The sequence below is a fragment of the Aotus nancymaae genome, unplaced genomic scaffold (genome assembly GCF_030222135.1).
Source record: "Aotus nancymaae isolate 86718 unplaced genomic scaffold, 86718_ANA_hifiasm-v0.15.2.pri h1tg000077l, whole genome shotgun sequence".
Lineage (NCBI taxonomy): Eukaryota > Metazoa > Chordata > Mammalia > Primates > Aotidae > Aotus > Aotus nancymaae.
In genome coordinates, this window is record NW_026988492.1 from 19086638 (window position 1) to 19111097 (window position 24460).

The 24460-nt window shown below is 46.3% G+C and overlaps 1 protein-coding gene across 2 annotated transcripts in view; it reads left to right on the forward strand.

Moving 5' to 3' along the window:
• The window catches only part of FAM171A1 (family with sequence similarity 171 member A1), a 152048-nt gene extending 127991 nt beyond the window's left edge, over positions 1–24057 (forward strand). For both annotated transcript variants that reach the window (XM_064368407.1, XM_064368408.1), the window contains 3 exons: positions 16499–16615; positions 19595–19709; positions 21100–24057. In XM_064368407.1, the coding sequence (XP_064224477.1) occupies positions 16499–16615; positions 19595–19709; positions 21100–22786 (1919 nt within the window). In that variant the 3' untranslated portion in view covers positions 22787–24057. The remainder of the gene's footprint in view (positions 1–16498; positions 16616–19594; positions 19710–21099) is intronic.
• The last annotated feature ends 403 nt before the right edge of the window (positions 24058–24460 follow it).

Sequence of the window (24460 nt, forward strand, 5' to 3'; positions counted from 1 at the left end):
CTGCATATGTATCAGGCTCTCAGGAACACCCACTCATAATTGGTGTGTAGATTTGTCTCCACTTCAGATGGTGAACGTTACAGCCATACCGAGTTCATTTAATTAGTCCTTTTACCTAAGTCACAGACAACTTGCCCTTGAAGGTGGAGCTTGATTTCAAATACAAATCCAAGATTGTTTTTCCATATCATTGGGTTTTTTATTGGGGTGGGGGAAGGGCAGCAAAGAGTGGGAGTTCTTAAAGCACAAGATTATGTTCACAACTTAAGACGAAAATACTGTTGAACATGTAAATGATGGGCTGGGTGATAATGCCCTGTGAATGCAGGCTCATTAGTTGTAGCGAAGGTACCACTCTCATAGGGAATATTGATCAAGAGGGAGTCCGAGCTGTGTGTGGGTTATCTGCACCTTCCTTTCAGTTTTGCTGCAAATCGAAATCTGCTCTTTAAAACAGTCTTCAGCCAGACATAGCGGCTCACGCCTGTAATCCCAGCACTTTGGGAGGCCAAAGCGGCTAGATCACCTGAGGTCGGGAGTTCGAGACCAGCCTGACCAACATGGGGAAACCCCATCTCTACTAAAAATACAAAAATTAGCGGGGCGTGGTAGCACATGGGTGTAATCCCAGCTACTTGGGAGGCTGAGGCAGAAGAATCGCTTGAATCCGGGAAGCAGAGGTCACAGTGAGCCAACATCGCACCATTGTACTCCAGCCTGGGCAACAAGAGTGAAACTCTGTCTCAAAAAAAAAAAAAATAGTCTTCAATGAAATATTTATTATAATATTAGCTTATCTTTCTCTATATATATCACAAGCCACATGTCTAGGTGAAATAACCCAGATGGGAATACTGAAGTGGTTAGTTGAATTATAGAGATAAACAGTCCTACACTGTGTGGGCAAAAGTTAGAATGAAAAACAGGAGTTCATTTCTCTAACAAGTATGTGCCTAGATGTGTGATGTGATTTTAGAACTCCAGGCATCATCTTGAATTTTTTGAAAAACAATAGATGCAGTAGTTCAGAGCATTAAACAAAGGAGGAATTCAACTTAGCTAAGGTAATATCAGTATATCCGTGAGAAAGCTGTGATTGGAAATAGGCCTTTTTACAGTGGAAATATTCAGAGTCAGAGCTATTGCTTAGAAATAAATAACTCCCAGGAAACACGTCTGTACTTGCCCAAATGTTAAAATCACTCTTAGGGGTGAATGGGGCTTTAATGAGACAGCTGGGGGAAAAGGGTCCGTTTACCTCCAAAAAAAGCAACTGAAGTGATTACAGGTAGCAAAGAACACTGAGAACATGGGACTTGTCTGGGTCTGATGACAGGTAAGTGAAAACTTTGTCTTGCCGAAGATCTTGGCAGCCAGGTGGTCAACTGTGATTTGTCCTTGGAAATGCCAGTTGGTATCTGTGGCCGCTGTGGACTCAGCATCGCAGTGGCTCTGTACCACTCCTGTTCTCCGGGTGGAGCGGAGGAAGACTGGGGAACCCTAGTCCTGCCCCTGGGAGGAGAACCAAGCTGTGATCTCAGAACGTCGACATTTATTTTTCAGTGTTGCCTAGCAATGCAAAAAACAATCTAGTGTTATCAATCCTTTCCTAGGAATCATTAAGCCTTTGTGTTCATCTCCCCCAAAAATGAGAACTTTCAGAGAATAACAGCATCATATTAGCTCTTGTATAGTGGGGTTCGGGGGCGCTTTTGTTTAAAAACCCTATTCTTTGGGACTTAGGTCCCTTAACATATCTTTTTCTGTGGAACTAGAATTTCCCATGCTTGGTGTGGCTTTTGTGGTCTTGGAGTGTAGAGGTTTTATTTATACTTCATTCTTAGTTACCACTTATGAAGTGTTCACTTCGTGGATCATCTGTAGCAAATTTGTGTCTTCCTGCAAGCTTTCCCCATCACCCAGAAGCCTCAAGGCCCTCTAAGTTTGCTGCTATTTGGCTGGATTTTTTTTTTTTTTTTTTTTTGAGTTAGAGTCTGACTCTGCCTCCCAGGTTCAAGTGTTTCTCCTGCCTCAGCCTCCCAAGTAGTTGGGACTACAGGCATGTGCTACCACACCCAGCTTAGTTTTGTATTTTTAGTGGAGATGGGGTTTCACCATGTTGACCAGGGTGGTCTCGAACTCCTGGCCTAAAGTTATCCTCCCGCCTTGGCCTCCCAAAGTGCTGGGATAACAGGCAGTGAACCACTGCACCCAGCCTGGCCTGGATTTTAAGGACGGCATCAAATACACTCATTCTTATATTAACCTGGGTGAAAAATAACTTGGAAAGTAAAGCCACTATATTTCAGAATTCAGTACTTTTAAATATCACCTGTTTTCAGTTGCCTCCACTTGACTGGGCAATTAAAAGGTAGAAATATTTTTGATAGATGTGTATATTGCACTGGATGAGACCCAGCTGACAGCGTTTGTGAAGAGAGCAGAGGCAGCGTGCAGCCCAGCCACCGAGGCGGCTTGGTCTTGGATGCTGGCTCCTCCTCCGGTTACTGGTTGTGTGGTCTTGAGCAAGTCGTTTCACCATGCTGAGCTTCAGTTTTCTCATATATAAAATGGGGATCATAATAGCCCCAGTCCCTCCCTCACATAGAGAGTGCCCACAGCAGAGCCTGGCCCTTGGGAAAGGCTCTATATGTGTTCGCTGCTCTCATCAGCATCATCGCTGCTATTATTGAGCCCATGTGCAGTTTGTGATTTTTTTGGAAGCATGATCTAAGAGGACAGGTACAGGAAAGCCTTAATGTTTTTAAATTTAACATCTCAGTCTCACCCAAGGCTGCTATGTAGCTGGAATGGCCCTGCCATCCAGTGTGATTGGCCAGGGCCCATCCCTGACCAGCTGTTCCGTATTTGGAAATATCATTGTTTGGGATCGAACTTCCAAATAAGTTTAAAGTTCAGAATAGGTGAACAGCAGGAACGTAAGTCTCTGGTGTGTTTGTCTAGTGTGTGGGCCTAATGTGCTACCCGGCTCTGCTCTCATCTTTCTCCTGGCTGAACACTGTAGGTCTTTTCAGCAACCTGTGCTATCCACACCTTGCAGGTGAGGACCCTGAGGATGGGTACAGGGGAGAGATGAAACTTCCAGGTATCCGAGGTTTACCAATAAGATTCAGTGTTTCCCACTGAAGCCTGTAGATCCAGACCACTTCTTTGAGGCCTGGGAATTATCTGCAAGGATTTTCAAATGTGGAGTTTGGAGTTTGATCATGATCTTTTAAAACTTAACATGAAAATTTAAGATGATCAGATAATGTTATTGCCTGAATCTGCATTTATGAACACACTGTTGGATAGAATAAGACAAATGAGAAGGAACCATGGTAGATGTAATATACACATGATATAACACCAGCATAATAAGGACAAGTGGAATTAAAGTGTATTGAACGGTTTACAGTTCAGTTTGAGAAACGTGGCGGAAGAATCATAGGCATGCCGAGCTGGGAAGAAGTCCCACCTAACCATGGATGTCATGTGTATGTTGCAAGTTCAAGTTCAGTTCAGTAGTACTGAGGCAGGAGAATCAGGTCTGGAGGTAGAGAACCTAAGGCTGACTCAGCTGACCGGATATCAGAGGCTTTTCTTGGTTTTTTTTTTTTTTTGAGACGGAGTCTCGCCTCGCTCTCTTGCCCAGGCTGGAGGGCAGTGGTGTGATCTCAGTTCACTGCAGTCTCTGTCCCCCAGGTTCAAGCAATTCTCCTGCCTCAGCCTCCTAAGTAGCTGGAATTACAGGCATCCACCATCACACCAGCTGATTTTTTAGTAGAGACTGGTTTCACCATGTTGGCCAGGCTCTTCTGGAACTTCTGACCTCAGGAGATTGGCCCACCGGGGCCTCCCAAAATGCTGAGATTACAGGTGTGAGCCACCACGCCTGGCCCAGAGGCTCCTTTTTTTTTGAGTCTTGATCTGTCGCCCAGACCAGAGTGCAAGTCGTACAGTCTCTGCTCACTGCAACCTCCGCCTCCTAGGTTCAAGTGATTCTCCTGCCTCAGCCTCCCAAGTAGCTGGGATCATGGGCACCCACCACCATGCCTGGCTAATTTTTGTATTTTTAGTAGAGTCAGTGTTTGACCAAGTTGGCCAGGCTGGTCTTGAACTCCTGACCTCATGATGGGCTCACCTCAGCCTCCCAAAGTGCTGGGATTACAGGCCTGAGCTACTTTTTGTGGCCCAGAGGCTACTTTTTAACCCTTCCTTTTTCTACATGGCAGTTGCTGCCTGGCTGTTGGAAAATGAAAGGACCTCTGATGGGTCCCCTCCCGCAACCAATTAGACTGGTCATGGGCTACTAGAGTGAACCACTAGGAAACTGCTAGAGGGTATTTAAACCTCAGAAAATTCTGTAACCAACGCTCCTGAGCCTCTTGCAGCAGCCCGCTCCCACTCGGTGGAGTGTATTTACCTTTAATTTAAATCTCTGCTTTGGCTGCCTTGCTTGTGCGTTTTGTCCAATTCTTTGTTCAAAATACCAGAAACCTAGACAGGTACCCTCAATGGGTAACAATATGTCATCAGGTACACCATTAAGTTGATGTTTTTAATTTGAAATTTATTTGGAAACTGTAGCTTTGTTTCTTGTTTCTTTTCTAAGTTTGGTTTTATACTTTTGTATGAGCTATAATCTCTTATATATTAGCACTCACTTACATATGATTTTTTTTTATAAAAAAGAACACTTTATATGTTTTTTTTTCCTTTTGAATGTAGTTTTGTGCATTCATCAGGTCTGAAACGTCTCAAGTTCTGTAAATGTCAGGAGAGAGCCTGTCCTTGAGCAAATTTCTAATGTCTCTGGACCTAATGCTTCTGAGCTCAAGTATGAAATCTGTAAAATCTCCCCTCCAAGGTTGCCTGAGACCTAAGTGTGATCATTTACCTAAAGCACCAGGCACACAGCCAGCCATGTACCACATTTTTAATCTCATGGTTCTTCTTGCCTCTTCCTTTGAATCACCCTTTTAAAATTATTTGTACTCACACACATGCACAAACACACACCCTGAATACACCAGGCAGGTGCAGAATGTGCCGTACTAGAAGCTTCCACAGAAGCATCTGGCTTGCCTCTGCAGTACGCCGTGTGCATGCAGTTGTGCCTGGCGGCCCAACCGTTTCTAGTATGCAGTTTGAAGTTTTCCTAAATGGAAGGGGAAGAAAAATAGGATCACAACTTAGATCCTTTAGGAAAAAAGAAAAGAAATGTTTTTATCTATTCATTCTTAGCTGAGCTTACCCATTAGGAAAACAGGTATTCCTATAAACCAGCATTTTACACCATTATTCTCAATGCAACCCTGGAGGCGGGGGCTCCGGTCTTTATCAGAAAGGAACTTCCGCTCAGTAGAATTGAGTGTTTCCCACATTCCTGGGACATCCTAGGGAAGGGGGAGATACAAAACATGATTTCTTCAGCCTCCAAATCTCCTTCCTTTTCCAGTTGATCAGATTTTTGTGGATTCCTGCTTCACTGCCAAGACTTAATGTGGCTGAATGGAATAACGGGCTGATCTGGGAATTCAGAACAGCCACCCATTCCCAGATGTGTTTTGTTTGCTGCATACAGTTGGTCTGGGGATGTTTGTTGTTTTTGAATGTACTGCTAACATTAAAAAATGGAAAGATTTCCCATGGGATTCTATTCCTGGCTTCACTTAGGGAAAAATAAAAATCAAACAATCCTTCAGTCAGCAAAGATTTATTGAACATCTGCTTTGTGCCAGACATTACTCTGTTGTAGGCTCTTGGGATAAAACAATGGCAAAACAAGCCGGGGAAGGGCCCTGTAATTATGAAGCTGTTGTTCTAGAAGAAGGAAACAGACAGTGAGCCAGTTTCTTTCAGATGGCGGAGAAACACTTAAGCAGAGTGATGGTGGAGAGTCATTAGCTGGTCAGAGCCTTTGGAGAAGGGACATTTGAGCTGAGATCCTAACACCAAGAATCCTACTGTGGGCTTATCTTTGGGGTAGGACATCCTGGGCAGGGACCATGGTCATTGCAGAGGTCTCAAACTTGGAACCAGCTAGGTCAGTAAGTAACATGTCCGTCTAAGCAAGGACACAATGGCATCTGTAGGCATTTGAAATTTTTGTTGTTGCTGTTTTGACAGGGTCTTACTTTGTCACCCAGGCTAGAGTGCAGTGGCTTGACCATGGCTCACTGCAGCCTTGAGCCCCTGGGTTCAAGCAACCCTCCTGCCTCAGCCTTCTAAGTAGCTGGGACTACAGGCATCCGCCACCACAGCCCAACTAATTTTTTTATTTTTTATTTTTTGTAGAGATGTGGTCTTGCTGTGTTACCAGGGCTGATCTTAAACTCATAGGCACAAGAGATCTTTCCACCTTGGCTTCCCAAAGTGCTGAGATGGCCGGCATGAACCACCACACCCAGCCATCTGTAGGCATTTGAGTGCGCTGAGCCCTAGCCTGTAGTCTGAGAAGTGACCAAATTCCTTCTTGAATATATCAGAAATATTTCTGAAGTTGCTTCAAGCACTGGCCACCTAGTGAACGTGCTACAGCCACATGGTGGGAAGTGGCATAAGGGCATCTTGCAGGTGTGGCAATTCTGTCTGACAAGAGTTGCCACACCCATAAAAAGGCAAATAATTTAGAGAGGTGTTGCTACTCGGAGTGAGATCTGCAGATGAGCGGCACCCGCATCACCCCGCGCTCGTGAGAACTGCATTCTTGGGGCTGTGCACAGTGGCTCACACCTGTAGTCCCAGCATTTTGGGAGGCCAGGGCGAGAAGATCGCTTGAACTCAGAAGTTTGAGACCTGCTCAGGTAACATAGCAAGACCCCATCTCTATAAAAAACAAATTTAGCCAGGCATGGTAGCATGTCTGTGGTTCTAGCTACTCGGGAGGCTGAGGTGGGAAGATCACTTGAGCCCAGGAGGTCAAAGGTGCAGTGCTGTGATCGCACCACTGCACTCCAGCCTGGGTGACAGAGAGAGACCCTGCCTCAAAAAATAAAATAGGAACTGCCTTCTCGGACTTTCCTCCAGAGCTCTGGATCAGAACCTGCACTTAGCAGGATCTCTGTGTCAACAAGCTCTTTAGTAAGCATCTGATTTGTAATTTCTCTGTTATGAGAATGCCCGGTTATTCTCTATAAATTACCTGTTATGCTGTCTTCCATTTTGAGAATATTTCCAATGCTTGGGGACTAATGGTTGTGCCACCCACAATCCTCGTGTGTTCCCCACCCTGTCCCTTCTGACATGTAATTGCAATGTGGGTATTGGCCTCGGTGGGTAATGAACAAAATTTTTCCCCAGATGGGGCTAATTAGCTTTTATTCTGCCCTACTTTCTGGAAATGTTTATATATCTATTGTAAATTCAGAATTCTCTCATTAAATTTTATTAATGCTATTATATATCCTAATACCTCTGGCTATCTATTTAAGGAATACACTTTCTATAAGTCTGCCAGGATCTTTATGGTTTCCCATAACTGCTTCTTTCCTAAAACTTGTTTCAGTAAGTCTTATCATAGCTCAGCTAAGGCTTAAAGAAAAAAAAAATCAGTTGCTTAGATTTAAGAATCTCTTCCTCCAAAACTACCCTAAAAATACCCAGGGAATATGTTGAAGCTGACTGCGGCCATGGTTTTAATTTCTAATATTTAACACATCCCTGATTTCATACTTCAAAGAGAAGGTCATTGGTTACAATGAGTTGCCCTTAATTTTATTCTTGTTTAAACCAGTCCTGAAATGTACTTGCCCACAGCTATGAGAATCCAACCATCTGCACATAAATTTTGCTCTTCAGTTTGATTGCTTTCAACAAGAATGATTAGATAATTGACCACCGGGCAAATACTTTGCTATATAATTAACAAGGAATGTTTACTCCTGACATATTTCATAGAAAAATAATTCCAAAGAAGGAAACCTAGCTACTCAAAGCCATAGACTTTAATATGGAAAAAAGAGGACTTCCCCACAATGTCATAAACGTAAAAATTGTCAGTTTCTGACATACTGAAGAATGTGGTTTAAGGGCTGATAGCTTTTTATTTGATTTTAATGTGATTCTGTGCCGATTTTGTTAAAGCACACAACAACATAGACTTAAGTATTGATAATTCTATATGTATAGTTGGTAGAAACTTACAGAGATTATTGTTTAATGCAGGTGAAAGCCCAAGGAAGCAAGTCATCTGTTTTCTAGAGAAATCTAGCACGTTCAGGGATCTGGAAAGGCCTATGGTGATGATGGTGATGGTGACAGTGATGATGGTGATGGTGGTGACGATGCTGATGGTGGTGATGATGATGCGTGTTTGCCGTGGATCTGAGAGGTGCAAACCTCTTAAGATTATTCATCAAACGAGTTAATGCTCACTCCATGGTAATTATTCAGCCAGAGCCATGATAGCCCAAGAGAGCTAGTGATTAGGCAGAGCCCACAGCTGAGAAGTGAAACAACAGCAGGCTCCCCCATCCGAGATCAAGCCTCCACCAGCACAGGTGACCTTACCCCCGCTCCTAAATGTTCCCAAATCTTTCACAGTGCGAATGTAGCTGTAGGAGTAGAAATGGCTGCACAGTGTGGACGATCACGTCTTTATTGATAGAACTTTTGGCGTTGGACGTTCATTAGAATATATTAGCTGCGAGTAGTACAATACCCAGCTACAAGCATTTAAATGACAAGGCCATTTATTGTTTACAAAGAAACATGAGGCAGGTGGCTCTAGGATTGCACCAGTGGTTCAGCTATGTCACAGGGACATTCAGCTCCTCTTCTGTGTCATCCTCAGCATGTCTTTGGCGCACACGACTAGAAGTGGCAGACATGGAATTCACATTTAGGATCTAGTCAGTCCAGGGAAGTCATCTGTGTGGACCATTGACCCTTTATACTGCTGGGTGTTTATCTGCCCAGTGTTCTGAGGTCTGACATGCTAACAAATCTCAGTGTAAGAACAGTCACTCGGGCTGGTACGGGGTGCACACCTGCAACCCCAGCACCTTGGGAGGAGGAAGAAGCAGGAGGATTACTTGAGCCCAGGAGTTTGCAACCAGCCTGAGCAGCATGGTGAAACATTTAGTAGAGACTCTCTCTACTAAAAATACAAAAATTAGCCAGATGTGGTGGTGCATACCTGTAGTCCTAGCTACTCGGGAGGCTGAAGTGGGAGGATGGTTTGAGCCCAGGAACGAGAGGTTGCAGTGAGCCAAGATAGCAACACTGCAGTCCAGCCTGGATGACAGAGCAAGACCCGGTCTCTTAAAAAGAAAAATACTCCCGCTTTGTTCTTGTACTTTGGCTAGCGGGTGTCAGCTCCAGTGTATGCTCTGTTAACATGTGAGTTTCAGGTATGGTTTTCTTTTCAAAATCAACAGTGCTTGTAATATCAGGTCTGTCTGCTTCTTACCCAATGGTGAGAAGGTAACTGGCTACTACAGGGGAGTTTCTAGGCAGAATAAATGTGCCAGCCTCAACCTCCTAAAAAGCCCAGGTAACTCTGATCTCCTTAGGTCAAATTCAAATTAGACACGATGTTTTGGGCTCTTTTTCATATTTTAGAGTTCTTTTCTCTTTTGACGGCCATTTGTTAAATTTTTGAACTCACTTTTCTTTATACTTTGCAAACAAAAGTTGATTTCATTACTGCTTGGTAGCCAAGCAGGAAAGCAGCACCCTGGTGATTGCTGGGAGACCCCATCAGATCCCGCAGGACGACGCAGCTTTCCCTGCCTGTCAGTTGTTATGTGTAATAATCACTGTAGTTAAATGTAGCTTCCAAATCAAGAATGCATGATTTTTTATACACAATCAACCTTGCCAGCTGAATGCGTTACTCATTTTTGAAAACTTAGTAAGATATTTCAAGAAGTTGTTTATTCTTGAAAATATCTGAGTCTTTCCATCGTGTAAGGTATAACACTGAAGAATGATAATTCAAGGCCGGGTATGGTGACTGATGCCTATAATCCCAACGCTTTGGGAGGCCGAGGCACTTGGATCCAGAAGTTCAAGACCACCCTGGACAACATATTGAGACTCTGTCTTTATAAAAAATACAAAAGTGAGCTGGACATGGTAGCACGTGCCTGTAGGCCCAGCTACTTGGGAGGCTGAGATGGGAGGATCCTTGAGCACAGGAGGTTGAGGCCGCAGTGATTCATGGTTACACCACTGCACTCCAGCTGGGTGACAGCAAGACCCTGTCTCAAAAGAAAAAGAGAGAGAGAGAATGACAGTTCAGACAAAAACTGATCTGAGAGTGTAGTGTGGAAGAAAACAATACTGAACTTGAATTTCAAATATCACCGTTCCAGCCAGGTACACTGGCCCACACCTTTAATTCCTACACTTCGGGAGGCAGAGGCAGGTGAATCACTTAAGATAAAAAATTCAAGACCAGCCTGGCCAAACTGGTGAATCTCCATCTCTACTAAAAACACAAAGAATTAACCAGGCATAGTGGCAGGTGTCTATAATCCCAGCTCCTCGGGAGGCCAAAGCAGGAGAATTGCTTGAAACCCAGGAGGCAGAGGTTGCAGTGAGCTGAGATTGTGCCACTGCACTCCAGCCTGGGCGACAGAGTGAGACTCCATCTCAAAAATTACATATATATATATCACTGTTCCATATCTGATTTTATCCTCCTGTCCCTCACACTGCCTGTGTATGTTATTTCAAACACAATTGTAACAAGGCCATGCGTTTCCCAATAGCATACAGCTCCAGGTGGGAAACTGGGGGGTGGTTGGTGGTCAGGGAGAAGATTTGATAACAGAACACTGATAAGTTATAAGGAAGAAAGAAAAGGGAAATAAACATGAGGGTAGGTGGGAGTAGTCAGCACAGGAGCAAACAACTTCTAATCCCCACCTCTGTATTAAAGACATTCATATGCCAGAACCTAGCATTGTAGTTGATCATAACTATGACCCTGATGGATCAAGAAAAGTCAAAATTATATTCACATTCACAGGGCACGAGGAAATGATGCTTTTTAGAATTGTTATAAATGGCCTTTTCAAGTTTTGGCAAAGAGTCAGGTTATATAGAAGAGTAGCTTCCAGACAGTTCAGGAGGTGTCCAGGGGATTGCTATAGTGGGGTGGTGGGGAGACGTCTCTTTACCCTCGTGCAGAGAAGCTTACCTTTTATCTGTTTCATATATTAGTTTCCACCTAAGAATCCATTAAAGAGAGAGTTCAAATGCTTTAAAAACTATTTGACAATCAGTGATCTAGAAATTTCAGTAATGCTGAATTTCATTCCTTGATGCCGCCAGAGAGATCCCCTGTAACCTTCAAACACACACAGTCACAGTAATAGGCCCGGCCTTAGGCATTGGTTGGACCAGAGAGGCACATATTATTGTCCAGCCACCTCCCAAAATGGCTGCTGCATGACCAGGTCGGCGCAGCTGCTGTGGTGCGGCTTCTGCAGGAGGAAGCCTGGGTTTCTGGGGCAGGGCAGGAGGAGGCTGCAGGGTCCTGCTTGCCTTTACCACATGATCTTGCCTTGAGTTGCAAGTCCCAGCAGCTGCCTCAGTTGCCTGCTTGTGCACAGGACATCGAGGGGCAGTGGTAAGCCCCTGGAAAAGGCTGGGAAGGGCGGAAAGAGAAGCTCAGGGAGAAGTGGGCTTAAGCAGATAGCCCAGCTGGGCTGCTGTCACAACATTAGGACCTGCTGTCTGTCAGACCCCGAGGAGAGAGGCTCAAGCAGGACAGCCCTCTGGGCAGATGTCCTCACCCAGGAGCATCCCGAGGCCTCCACACCCAGGGGCAGGTGGGCCAACTTGAGGGGCCTTGCAGTGGAGCTTTCTTAGGTCCGTGCAGTGGGAGCAGCCTGGTTCCTCCCTTGCTCTATCTCAGCAGTGCCCGAGGGTCCCACCACGTGATGAAAGGACACCCTTCCTGGTGGCAGCAGCCAGTGATCTCATATTCAACAGAAGAGACTTTGCAGAGGTCTATGTGCTCTGCCATCTGATATCACCAATAAAGAATGCCAGCCCTGGTGCCCACTGCTCCAGTGGGGAAACTGTCTGCATCCTACAGTGGCATCAGGATTCCTGCCATGAGAAGCATGTGTTTCTAGTACACAATTCACTAATTCCCGTACTCCCTGTAGCTTAGTTCCTTCCACAAAACACGGAAGGCTTAAAATGCTTTTGCCAGTAACAGCACAATTGCTGAATCCCCAGACAGCATCGCACTCTAACCACGGTAGGCTCTTCCACAGCTGGTTCTGTTCCCTTTCGTTTGAAAGGGCAGCATCCCAAGCCTGGTCACACTGCCATGGAGACATCCTTCCCTGCCGACCGCACCCAGCCTTTCACAGGTTACTGGTCATCATTTTTTGATTGCACCTGTAGCTTCCACTCCTTCTGAAGTTGTCTGCAGTTCCTACTCTATGCATATCTCTAGGTGCTGAGAAGAAGACAAAAGGAACACGAGACACAGGTCACGCCCACGGCGCTCACAGTCTGAGAAAGGAGATAAGACCCAGGGCCACGGGCTGGCCACTGAAGGCACCCTGTGTTTTTGGCAGATGGACGATACAGTAACACTTGCCCAAGATGTGCCGGGACATGGAAGACCATGTGTCCTAGAAAGGCCTCTGGAAGAACAATGGGTTTGATTTGAATCTTGCAGGACTGGGTAGATTTTTGGAAGAGAGAAAAAGTACATGAGGTCGGAGCTACATTTGCTGGCAAACGTCACAGACTTGGGTAGAAGTGTGCATTGCGAAGACTGCTTGGAAGGAACTAAATGGGGGGTTGGGGATTGCATTAGTCCTTTTTCATGCTGCTAACAAAGACATACCTGAGACTGGGCAATGTATAAAGAAAAAGAGGTTTAATGGACTCAGTTCCACGTGGCTGGGGAGGCCTCACAATCATGGCAGAAGACAAAAGGCGCATCTTACATGGTGACAGGCAAGAGCGAAAACTTGTAAAGAGAAACCCCCTTATAAAACCATCAAATCTCTTGAGACTTATTCACTATCACAAGAACAGCATGGGAAAGACCCGCCCCCATGATTCAGTTGTCTCCCCCCGAGTCCCTCCCACCACAGGCGGGAATTGTGGGAGCTACAGTTCAAGATGAGCTCTGAGTGGGGACACAGCCAAACCATGTCAGGGCTAGAAGAGAGGAAGGAGGTGGGAGAAGCTCTGACCACGTGTGCCTCTGTTTCCGGGTCCCCATGGCCTCCTGCAGCAAATCGGGAGTGAAGCCCGTCCCAGATGGATGCCAAGCTCCTTTCCAGCCCAGACGCTGCTGCTCCGTCGTGTTCATCTGGGGCCTCCATGCTCCCATCCCCAAATGTCATCCATGCCCACTACGCCAGGCCTTTGTGCACACTGATCCCTGGGCAGAATGTTCTCCTCCTCTTTCTCCTGGCTCCCACCCTGCCCCATCCCTCCCCATCACTGACAACCCCTGCCTGTTCATCAAAACTACTCATCCCACGCCTTCTACACCCGCCCCAGGTGGAGCCATTCCCTCGCTGACTCTCCAGGCAGCTGCGTCTTCTTCAGCCTTTCTGGCCTCCCCCAGCACCTCTGCTGGACTGTGGGTCTTCCAGAGTGAACCTGGGGACTCATTAGGCAGATGGGGTCTGTATATGTGGTCACCCACAAGGCTTGTCCCAAATGTAATGTGGAGGATTTTTTTGTTTTTGTTTTTTGAGCTGGAGTCTTGCTTTGTCACTGCATTTTGGTATGCAGTGGCACAATCTTGGCTTGCTGCAACCTCTGCCTCCCAGGTTCAAGTAATTCTCCTGCCTCAGCCTCCCATAGTTGCTGGAATTACAGGCACTCACCACCATACCCAGCTAATTTTTTTATTTTTAGTAGAGGTGGGGTTTTACCATGTTGCTCAGGCTGGTCTCAAACTCTTGACTGCAAATGATCCACCACTCTCAGCCTCCCAAAGTGCTGGGATTACAGGCGTGAGCTACTGCGCCCAGCCAGTGTGGAGGTATTTTATAAAGGTCTGTTTCAGTTGACTGTCGTGTGTTATAGAAGGGAAGGGCAGCTTAGGGAGAAAGGCAGGAGAAAGACAGGTGTGCACTCATGAATGAGCAGGACTTCAACTCAGCTTCCAGCTCTTACCTCTGGGTCCCGTTTAGCCTAACCCAGAATCTGCTCTGACAAGCAGTGACTCAAGAATCTAATGTGGGGAAAACAGCAAACCAAAGAATGCACAGCCATTTCCTGGCTGATGCAGAGAGGCTGAGAGCATCACTGTAGGCCAGCTGTGGGGAGGGGATCCGACGTCTAAGTCATGAGCCGAACAAGCGCCCAGCCCGGAGCGGGACTAGAAGCAGTCGCAAACATTCTCTACCTTCGGGGAAACTTTCTTACCATCAGAAAAACCCTTTTTCTTACTTTAAAAAATTTTTTTGGTAGAGATGGGGTCTCACTCTGTTGCCCAGCTGGTCTCAAACTCCTGGCTTCAAGTGATCCTCCTGTCTTGGCCTCTCAAAGTGCCGGGATTACAGACATGAGCCACCATGCCCGGCCCCTTTTCCTCAATGTGTCAAATGTCTTACGTTGTTGCTCCCTTAGTACAGTAGCCCTTTAGGACAAGGTGATCTCTAGGAGGATGTGCTTTGGGAAATGGGCCGGAACCGGGCATCCCTGCCCTCATACTCATTTGCAAAACCTTGCTTACATTCTGCTCTTTCTGAAGCCCAAACCCGCTGCTGGCTCAGTGATCCATCCTGTGGCATGGGAAGGCGGGGATGCCAAGCCCTCACTGGTGCCCGACCTCTCCCACCTACCCCCTGTGTGCAGCTGGCATGTGAGCAGAGGAGTGGCTGCCAGGGGGAAGACATCACCAAGGGTATCTTTCCACCCACTGCATTTGAATGTTGCTATGGCAACTGATAAGGCCTCAAAGCAGCCCACGTATTGTTTCTTTCTTCAGGGGAAAAAAATCCATTACTGCCACCTCTGCATGAGGATGTAGCTAAGAAAGGCAAGCATTTGGGTAAAATACAGTCATGCGTCACAGGATGATGATTGGCTCAACGACAAACTACATATACAGTGGTGATCCCATAAGACTATAATTCTGTATTTGTACTGTACCTTTTCTATGTTTAGATACACAGATACTTCCCATTGTGTTACAGTTGCCTATGGTGTTCAGTGCAGCCACGTGGTGTATGGGTTTGCAGCCTAGGAGCAATGGGCTAGACCATGTAGCTCAGGTGTGTAGGAGGCGGTACCATCTAGGTTTGCATAAGGATGCTCTGTGGTGTTGGCACAGCAAGGAACAATGAATTTTCAGAATGCATCCCTGTTAAATGACACATGCCTGCCTTTGGTGCACAGCTGGTCTGTTTAGGCCTTAGTGCCACAGGGTTGCCCACGTGGCCACTGCAGATGGGGATGATTATAGGAGGGAAGTGAGCTGCCCGGAAGCCCTGTGTATGCCGCTGCGTCTCCATGCTAGTAGGTCGGGGTGGGTGCACGTGGGCCATGTAGAGGCTCGCCCAGCCTCTCCCTTGCCTTCTGCCCACAGCTGCCATTACAGGCCTCAGAGCAAGGCTCTCTGCAAGTGAGCCCGGTAGAAGGCACCCATTTTTGGCTGGGAAAGAACCCAACAACCTTGGGCAAATTCATCCTCTTCCATGAGTCTTCTAGAAACTTCACAAAGTAAAAATGTAATCAAATGCTGGGAATCAAATTTCTAGGAAATGCAGCACGATAGAACAGAAGAAATAGCACAGCCTTGAGGTCAGGCAGCCCCAGGTTCTGTTCCCACTCTGCCCTCTGCCACCAAGAGGCCTTGGAAATGTCAGCTCACCAGTCTTCAGTGTTGTGGTGAGAATTATTGACAGCATTTGCTGCAAATAGCTGGTGCATAGCACGTGCTTCTTACTCTCAAATGCTAGCTAAATGAATAACTGGAAGATACAGCAGAGACCTTGGCTTATGTGGTGTTTCCCCACATTGGAACAAACTGGAAGCTTTTTTAAAATGCTCACTCAAGCCAGAGTTACTGGGTCAGAATTTGCAAAGATGGGATCAAGGGATCTATTTTTTCAAAACACCCCTAGGTAATTCTGATATAGCCAGTCTGCAATTCTGGATAGGAAATTTGCTCAAGGACAAAGAGCATGAACAGAACCAGATTTCCCCCTCTTTTCACTCTCACCGGCCCCCATCATGCTGCCTTTATTCTGCTCCTGAGCTTCCAAAGACTTCTGCTAAAAACATCTGTGTTTGGAAGGAGGGGTGTTTGATAAAGTGGCTGAAAGTAATTGAATTGAGAAGGCAAAGGAATAGTAAAGTTGCTCATCTCTCCCTGAAGGGAGGTTGAAGACCTTCTCCAGAAAGCTGTCTGGGATCCCTAGAGGACACTTTGGCCATCTTGGTTATCTTATAGGTCATAAACATGACATTTAAGACGACTTTTACAATATGCTTAAGCCTTACCAAGGAGCTTGGTGTGCTTGTAGCTAATATCTCTTTCTCAATTCCACAGGAACGTGGCTAAAGAGCGGTCTGGGTCTTGTGCACCAGGAAGGCAGCCAGCTGACGTGGACGTACATTGCCCCCCAGCTGGGGTACTGGGTGGCCGCCATGTCCCCTCCCATCCCAGGTAACACGGAGCCAACACTTGCGATGATGCGGATCAGTTGCTTTGGTCTTTGAGGGTTCGAGCTAAGTATGCTTCTGAAAACAACTTCAGCAGTTGATAACAGTTAGTAAGAGATCACATCTTATTCAAAAATGGTTAAAAGTCTGAAGATGAAATACTGTCAAGAAGGTATTTCACGGGAGTGGGAGACTTCTGGTTGGACATCTTCCATCTAGGGTAAGAATAATGCATAGAAAATAGTCTTGTGGGCCTGTTTTGTTCAGACAGCTGCCATACAGAATTCTTCATCAAAAGCCCACAGAGACCAGCAAGACCTCCTCCCTAATTCCTGAAACAGCTGTGGCCTGATGTAGGCGCACATGTAGGGGAAAGCACTCCACAGAGATGCTAGCGGGAAGTCACCACTGGGGGCAAAAAGGTTGGTGGGGCATTTCCAAAAAGGCTTAAATGCAAACCAGTTGCTTTATATCTAGGAGAATCTTCCTCTTTCATCTAGGATATGTGCCTTAAGGCATATCTTTCAGAATGTGACTAATGGTTTATTTTTTAACCTATATTACCCTCATAAGTATTCTAGAATTGTTTGTGTGGTTTTTTTTTTTTCAAAATAGTCATCTCAAGAAAATTATTTCCAGCAATAGTTGTGTTGCTCAAACTGACTTTAGAATCCATATTACTTGGACCGCCTTCCGCCTTCATTAGTGAATCTCTTCCCTGGTTGCAAATCTTTATGATTTTTTCTTTTAAACACATCTAAAAGTCATGCACATTCAAGACTGGTGAATAAAGTAGGCGACTGAGCTAGGTCAAAATGTGCTGTGATTAAAAGGTGTCTCCTGCAAATGAACCAAGAAGGCAGTTCTAAAATGAAAGTTCAAATACTTTAGTAATGGAATTATCACTGGAATTAGCACTTAGACTCACAAATTAACTGACTCGATGGAGGTCTTTGCTAAACAGGTGTCAGAAAATGTGTCACGTTGACTTTATATCCCCATACTAAGAACATTTACACTTCACATCTGTTTTAAAAGTAATGTATTTCCCTTGCTGGTATTGTTTTTATAGTGATATAAGCATGAACCACGTACAGAAATGCCCATTCTCTGAATCTGAACTACATAGATTATGACTGAAGACGAAGGAAAAGAAACTTAAGTACCAAAATAAATGCCACAAAGCCCATTTTAAAGTGAACTTTGATTTTAAATGTATTTCAAACGGTCTCAGCTATCAGTTTTCCCATCATGCCGTAGATTAGCGTATGCTTTTGCTTTCTTTGTGTGTTTTGGTGTTGTTGTTGTTGTTATTTGTTTTTTAGAGACGGAGTTTCACTCTTGTTGCCCAGGCTGGAGTGCAGTGGTGCAATCTCGGCTCATTGCAACCTCCGCCTTCTGGGTTCAAGCAATTCTCCTGCCTCAGCTTCCGGAGTAGCTGGGATTACAGGTGCCTACCACCACCTGGCTAATTTTTGTATTTTAGTTGCGATGGAGTTTTCACCATGTTGGTCAGGCTGGTCTCAAACTTCTGACCTCAGGTTATCCACCTGCCTCAGCCCCCCAAAGTGCTGGGATTACAGACGTGAGCCACCGGGCTTGGCCAGTATATGCTTTTGTAAGGCAGGATGAAGCAACTGCCAGTTGTAGGTCCCTCTGAGAGCGTCCTACCAATGAAGGAAGAGACTCAAAGCTATGAGAAGCATACACAGGCCAAGGCATGGTAGCTCATATCTGTAATCCCCGCACTTTGGGAGGCAAGGTAGGAGGATCTCTTGAGGCCAGAAGCTCAAGACCAGCCTGGGCAACACAGCAAGACCTCATCTCTAAAAAAAAATTTGTTTTAATTAACCAGGGATGGTACCATTCACCTGTAATCCCAGCTACTTGGGAGGCTGAGGGAGGAGGATCCCTTGAGCCCAGGAGTTCGAGGCTGCAGTGAGTTATGATCATGTCACTGCCCTCCAGCCTGGGTGACAGAGTGAGACTCCATCTCAAAAATAACACAAAGCATACCCAGCACAGCCTCTGAGGGTATTCAGTGTGGGATACAAATGTCAGGCATCTCACAACCCACCTTTATTAAAATAAATTACACTAATATTGGGCTTTCATGAACTCACCAGCAATAAGAAAATAATTTCGGTTATGTTCCTTAATTACCTGTTTAAGAAGGAATTGAAGTATAGCTGTGACTTTTATAAACAATTGCACTGTTCAGCCAGGCATAGTGGCTCACACCTGTAATCCCAGCACTTTGGGAGGCCATGGCGAGCAGATCCCCTGAGGTCAGGAGTTTGAGACCAGCCTCACCAACATGGAGAAACCCCGTCTCTACTAAAAATACAAAATTAGCCAGGCGTGGTGGCGCATGACTATAATCTCAGCTACTTGGGAGGCTGAGGTAGGTGGACTGCTTGAACTCAGGAGTTAAGGCCAGCTTGGGCAACATAGTGAGAGCACTGACTCTAAAAAAAATATACAAAAATTAGCCAGATGTGGTGGTGCATGCCTGTAGTCCCAGCTATTCGGGAGGCTGAGGCAGGAGGATCGATTGAGCCCATGAGGTAGAGGCAACAGTGAGCCATGATTACATCACTGCACTCCAGCCTTGGTGACAGAATGAGACCCTGTCTCAAAACAGAATAAAAATAAAATAAAAAGTTCATGTATTTCAAATGCAACAAATGCTGCTAAGTGAGGCGTGCTTCTCCGCTTAGGAGGGGCCCCTGACATAACACATCTTGTTTTTGGGTATTCAAAGTGCTCCTGGCCATGGGAGCTTCCATACTAGTCATGCTAATCGTTAATGCAATGCTGCTGGTACCTCAGATGCGTTGATCCAAGGGTGTTTTCCTCTGGCCACCACTCTATGCCCCAGCCAAGAAGAGGAGTGAGCACAAGACACTGAATTCTCAATGAATGATCCCGCTTTTGAGTTACAGGCGTTCAAAACTCTAAATGCCATTTTCTGACCTTCCAGGTCCGGTCGTAACACAGGACATTACCACGTATCACACGGTGTTTCTTTTGGCCATTTTAGGAGGAATGGCTTTCATACTTGTGGTTTTGCTGTGTCTCCTTTTATATTATTGCAGGTAAAGTGTTACCATTTTGGCAATATCTTTTTTAATTCAGAATTTCCTGGGCAATTGTTACCTAGAAGCATCGATATGGAAGTGGGTTTCTTTAATTGTTCTAAATTGAAGTACTTTTTCTTCCATGAAAAAGTGTCTAAGAAGTCACATTTGTGATCTAAGTCGCAACTTAACAAATAGAATGCGTAGAGCACGCTGCGTGGATAACATTGCTTAGAAGGGGAATTATGAAAAAGAGTTTAACAATAATCATATGATTTATTCAGCATATTCCTAAACGCTGGTTAAGAGATGATATTCTCAAGAACAAAGCAGAACTCTTCTTATTTGGGCCAGGCACAGTGGCTCACGCCTGTAATCCCAGCACTTTAGGAGGCTGAGGAGGTCGGATCACTTGAGGTCAGAAGTTCAAGACCAGCCTGGCCAATATGGTGAAACCCCATTTTTACCAAAAACACAAAAATTAGCTGGGCATGGTGGCACATGCCTATAATCCCAGCTACTCAGGAGGCTGAGGCAGGAGAATCGCTTGAACCCAGGAGGCAGAGGTTGCAGTGAACCAAGATTGCACCACCGCACTCCAGCCTCAGCAACAGAGTGAGACTCCGTCTCAAAAAAAAAAAAAAACACACTCTTCTTATTTGGATGCCCCGTTTGTTGAGTTTGCTAGAATATTTATTGGGTAACTCCTTTGAAATAAGTAACTTGGCTTATAAAAGCTTCTAAGGTTAGCTATTTAAAAAGGCATTATAGAGGAAAATTGTATTTTTAAAAATGCAAAGTATTTTAGTCACACTTGACGCTCTTTAATAAGTTGGTGACTTTTATAAGTCATAGAAAATGTATGTCATACATTTAATTCATTTAGGCAAAGGGCTCTCCAGACAGTAAAAGATGACATCTCTGGATTATCCTACTCTGGGTTAAAGTAAGGATATGGGCCAGGCATGGTGGCCTAGCACTTTGGGAGGCCAAGCAAGGGGAGGATCACTTGAGGCCGGGAGTTTAAGATCAATCTGGCAACACAGGGAGACCCCACCTCTACAAAAACTAAAAAATCAAAAATTAGCTGGGCATGATGGCGTGTGCCTGTGGTCCCAGCTACTTGGGAGGCTGAGGTGGGAGGATCACTTGAGACGAGGAGGTTGAGGCTGCAGTGAGCTCTGATCGTACCACTGCACTCCAACCTGGGTGACAGAGCAAGACACTGTCTCAAAAAAAAAAGAAAAAAAGAATAGGGTGTGGGGTGAGAAGGCTTCTGGCTGCTGATGACTTGTTTTGTCTTGTTTCTCCCTGTGGAAATTGAGGATTAGGATTTTACCTGAAACTTGAAACTTTTCCATTGTGAGAATCACTAATCTCTGGGTTTGGATTGTGTCTCTGGTCACAGGAGGAAGTGCTTGAAACCTCGTCAGCACCACAGAAAACTGCAGCTCCCTGCAGCACTGGAGAGTTCCAAAAGAGACCAGTCCACGTCCATGTCACACATCAACTTGCTGTTTTCGCGCCGAGCGTCGGAATTCCCTGGCCCGCTGTCCGTCACCAGCCACAGTCGCCCCGAGGCCCCAGGCACGAAGGAGCTGGTGAGTGGGGTCCATTTGGAAATGCTGTCTCCAGGCGGCGAGGGGGACCTGCACACCCCCATGCTGAAGCTCTCCTACAGCACCTCCCAGGAATTTAGCTCCCGGGAGGAGCTCCTCTCTTGCAAGGAAGAGGATAAAAGCCAGATCTCCTTTGATAACCTCACACCAAGCGGGACGCTGGGGAAAGATTACCATAAGTCAGTGGAGGTTTTTCCCTTAAAGGCAAGAAAATCTATAGAAAGAGAAGGCTACGAGGCCCCAGGCAACGATGACTACAGGGCTAGTTACAACACCGTACTCTCACAGCCTTTATTTGAAAAGCAGGACAGAGAAGGTCTGGCCTCCACGGGAAGCAAACTCACCATTCAGGAACATCTGTATCCCGCGCCTTCATCGCCTGAGAAAGAACAGCTGCTGGACCGCAGACCCACTGAATGTATGATGTCGCGATCCGTAGATCACCTCGAGAGACCCACGTCCTTCCCACGGCCTGGCCAGTTGATCTGCTGCAGTTCTGTCGACCAGGTCAATGACAGCGTCTACAGGAAAGTGCTGCCCGCTTTGGTCATCCCGGCTCATTATATGAAACTCCCCGGGGACCACTCCTATGTCAGCCAGCCTCTGGTTGTCCCGGCCGATCAGCAGCTTGAAATAGAAAGACTCCAGGCCGAGCTGTCCAACCCCCACGCCGGGATCTTCCCACACCCGTCCTCGCAGATCCAGCCCCAGCCCCTGTCTTCCCAGGCCATCTCTCAGCAGCACCTGCAGGACGCGGGTACCCGGGAGTGGAGCCCTCAGAACGCATCCATGTCAGAGTCTCTCTCCATCCCAGCTTCCCTGAACGATGCGGCTTTGGCTCAGATGAACAGTGAGGTGCAGCTCCTGACGGAAAAGGCGCTGATGGAGCTTGGGGGTGGGAAGCCGCTTCCGCACCCCCGGGCGTGGTTCGTCTCCTTGGATGGCAGGTCCAACGCTCACGTTAGACATTCGTACATTGATCTCCAAAGAGCTGGAAGGAACGGAAGTAATGATGCCAGCTTGGACTCTGGCGTCGATATGAATGAACCAAAATCATCCCGGAAGGGAAGGGGAGATGCTTTGTCTCTGCAGCAGAACTACCCGACCGTCCAGGAGCGCCAGCAGAAGGAGCCGCGGGCCCCAGACAGCACGGCCTACACGCAGCTCGTGTACCTGGACGACGTGGAGCAGAGTGGCAGCGAGTGTGGGACCACGGTCTGTACCCCTGAGGACAGTGCCCTGCGATGCTTGTTGGAGGGGTCGAGTCGGAGAAGTGGCGGCCAGCTGCCCAGCCTGCAGGAGGAGACGACCAAACGGACTGCGGACGCCCCGCCGGAGCCAGCAGCCAGCCCCCACCAGAGAAGATCTGCCCACGAGGAAGAGGAAGACGATGATGATGATGACCAAGGAGAAGACAAGAAAAGCCCCTGGCAGAAACGGGAGGAGAGGCCCCTGATGGCATTTAACATCAAATGAGCTGTGGCAGAGCCCCCTGACTGGAATATAAAATTGCCAAATATCCTTTCTCATGGAAGCGCGTACCTGTTCGTGGAGGAGACGGAACGGCAGCCCCGCCGTGGGACGGACGTGGACGTTGACTGCATTACTGTTTGCTGTGTAAATGTTAGAAAGAAATTAAAGTTATTGCTCGGAATAAAGGATGACTTTGGCGGATGTCACCCCTGCCAGGAGGTGGCTAAACATTGTGTCCGAATGTCCTTCGGGGGACTTGACGTATCCACCACCGGGGACATTGAGAAGCCGCACGTGACGTCACTACACTCTCACGATCACCTCAGTTCTCCCTCCGATTCTGGGAACAGATGAAACTCTTTTTGCATCGCTTGAATCCATTTTTATCCCAATTATCCTACTGTGAAGCTGTCATTGCGAACTTAGGTTGGCACGCAGTGTCTCAAGGTATGCGTTCTCTCAAAGGAAAGCTATGCACCGCTGCTTCGTTGTCTGATTTTGCTTCGACTCTGCTTTGGTTAGGTTGCGTTTGGGGGTTTGCCTTTTATTGTTGTCGCTTAAATGCAGTTTGGTTGTAAAGATTTGATTCCTTTGTGTTCATCTGTTCCGCTTCTCCGCGGTTCATTTCAGTGTCTCCCTTCAGGAACTGCTGAGTGTCCTCTCTTAACATCCAAGCCTTCTAACGAAATCATACTGAAATTTGTATCAGCGAAGAGTCCTCCAGTCCCGGTCCCATTAACTCCAAGTGCCTTTTTTACAGTGACAACAGACAGTCCCTCGCTTTTTGTTGGTGGTGGTTTTCTTAACCCCTTTAATGGAACTGCCTGAATTTTATAAAGTTATTGAAGGATGTCCCTTTTTCTTTAAACTGCATGCTGCCAAGTGCCATTTGGGGTCAGCATCCTCATTTCAACACAGTGTGCTCTCTAGTTATCATGGGTAACGTGGGTTCTGTTTAGCGGAGATAGACTAGAGGGCACTTCGGAGACGCCCTTCACTGCTCCATCCCTGTGGCACCGTTATGGTTTTATGGCTGTTTGTACATACGGTTACGTATTAACTCTGGAATCCTATGGGCTGACCTTGCTCACCCAACGTGGGAGTCTGGATTGAGCAAGTGGGCTGAATGTGACTATTAAAAAAAAAAAAAAATTAAAAAAAAATCTTATGTACTATCCAAAAGTGCCAGAATGACTCTTCTGTGCATTCTTCTTAAAGAGCTGCTTGGTTATCCAAAAATGAAAATTCAAAATAAACTCTGAAGAAAAGGAAAACTGTCTTTCTGGTCATTTGAATTCGTTCTCAGCCATTATCTGTTTCAAAGTTGTTATTAAGACTGTCAGGCCGAGCCTGGTGACTCACACCTGTAATCCCAGCACATTAGGAGGCCAAAGCGGGAGGCTCACTTGAGCTCAGGATTTGAGACCCCGTGTCTAATTTTTTTTTAATTAGCTGGCCGCAGCGGCTCATGCCTGTAGTCCTCGCTAGTTGAGAGGCTGAGGTGGGAGGATCTCTTAAGCCCAGGAGGCGGAGGCTGCAGTGAGCCATGGATCACACCACTGCACTCCAATCTGAGTGAGAGAGCAGGTACTGTCTCAAAAAACCAGAACAGTCTTTGTCATTGTTTCCTTGGTGGCGGTCTGAAATGCAGTTGTCAGACTTGCATTTAAAGACCCA